The 1,399-nt window shown below is 38.2% G+C and overlaps 1 protein-coding gene across 1 annotated transcript; it reads left to right on the forward strand.

The window, feature by feature from the left end:
- Positions 1-6: 6 nt before the first annotated feature.
- LOC107668426 (epidermal differentiation-specific protein-like) lies at positions 7-652 on the forward strand (the record flags this gene model as incomplete). The annotated part of the gene is made up of 1 exon (XM_016460293.1): positions 7-652. A coding segment is annotated over one exon (510 nt), but the record flags the coding sequence as incomplete, so codon positions are not given.
- Between the last annotated feature and the right edge of the window lie 747 nt (positions 653-1,399).

The raw sequence follows: 1,399 nt of genomic DNA on the forward strand, positions 1-1,399 counted from the left end.
AGCAAGATTGTTGTTTTTACCGAAGAGGGCTTCAACGGCAGAACAACTGAATTCAAGAACAATGTCAACAACTTAGAAAAAAAGGGCTTCAACAACACCATCTCATCTCTCAAAGTCATTGGCGCACCATGGGTAGCGTATTATGATAAGAATTTCACTGGAAAGCAACGGGTGTTTGAGGAAGGAGAATACGCTACTCTTGAGGACAAAGGAAGGTTTTCTTCCCTCAAGATGATCACAGATGACCTGGACGACCCTGAAATCCAGCTGTTTGAGCACGTGGACTTTCAAGGAAGAAGTGTGACCCTGCACAGAGAAACCAATCTTCACAACATTGATTTCAGTGACACCGCTTCTTCCCACAAAGTGAAAGGTGGTGTCTGGGTGCTCTACGAGCACGTCAATCATCAGGGTGACCAGCTTGTGTCTTTCCCTGGGGATGAAGTTCCCAGCTATGTTCCACTCTACTTCAACGATGTGGCCAGCCATGTGCGTCCCTTGCTGCCGAAGCCATAGACAACATCATTCAAAGTACACTCTCTGCAGCTGAATATAAACTGGAACCCGTCTGGAAAGAACGAGGCAGGCGGTGGGGAATGACTGATCTTGACAAGAAACAATGACTGTGACTCCAATAAGTCTGAAGAAACTTCATGCAACCTTATGAATTACAGATATCTGTCTGAAGACATTCAGTGTATGCTAATTTGGCAAGTGTTCTATAACTGATGGAATTTTTTTTATTTAACATTTTAAGTTGCTTTGGCTATTCATCTATAGTGATCAGTGTCAGTAAACATGCAATAAAGTACAGCTTTGGAATTGTAACGCTCTCTGTTTCTTGAATTCTCATTTGCCTTTTTACAATCGTTTTTCAAAGTTATCCCTCTATTACATGTACCACCATCCATGTAATCCTTTACAGTCACTGACCAATGATGCACTTTTAATACCTTTCATGGCAGTTTGTTTTTCTAAATATAGTTGAGATTTTAATTTGCCCCTGTATTCTGGGGTGAAACTGATATGGAATAAGATGGATATTTGTGCATTGTGGTGAAGATTTAGCTTTAGTTTAAATTAAATAGTCGTTGTAATATCTCTCTGCAGCCACACGTGTCATTAAAGAATTTAAGTCATTAAAGAAATACTTAATCGAACATGGTTTAGATTAGAATGACATGAGGAGTCTGTAAAAACAGAAATTTAAGTAAAGACTTTTCTTCTGTGGAAAACAATTAAAGGTATTTTGAACAGTATCTCAGCTGTTCTTGTTTATGTCTGTATAATTAAAGTCCATGGAAAGATTCATACCTTTTAAAATCCAAAAACAAGAATAGAAATAATTTTTTTGGTGAATTATTCAATTAAGAGCAAATGCCCTTTGAACATGAGTTTT

Source organism: Sinocyclocheilus anshuiensis, unplaced genomic scaffold (assembly GCF_001515605.1).
Source record: "Sinocyclocheilus anshuiensis isolate Anshui unplaced genomic scaffold, SAMN03320099.WGS_v1.1 scaffold20651, whole genome shotgun sequence".
Classification (NCBI taxonomy): Eukaryota; Metazoa; Chordata; class Actinopteri; order Cypriniformes; family Cyprinidae; genus Sinocyclocheilus; species Sinocyclocheilus anshuiensis.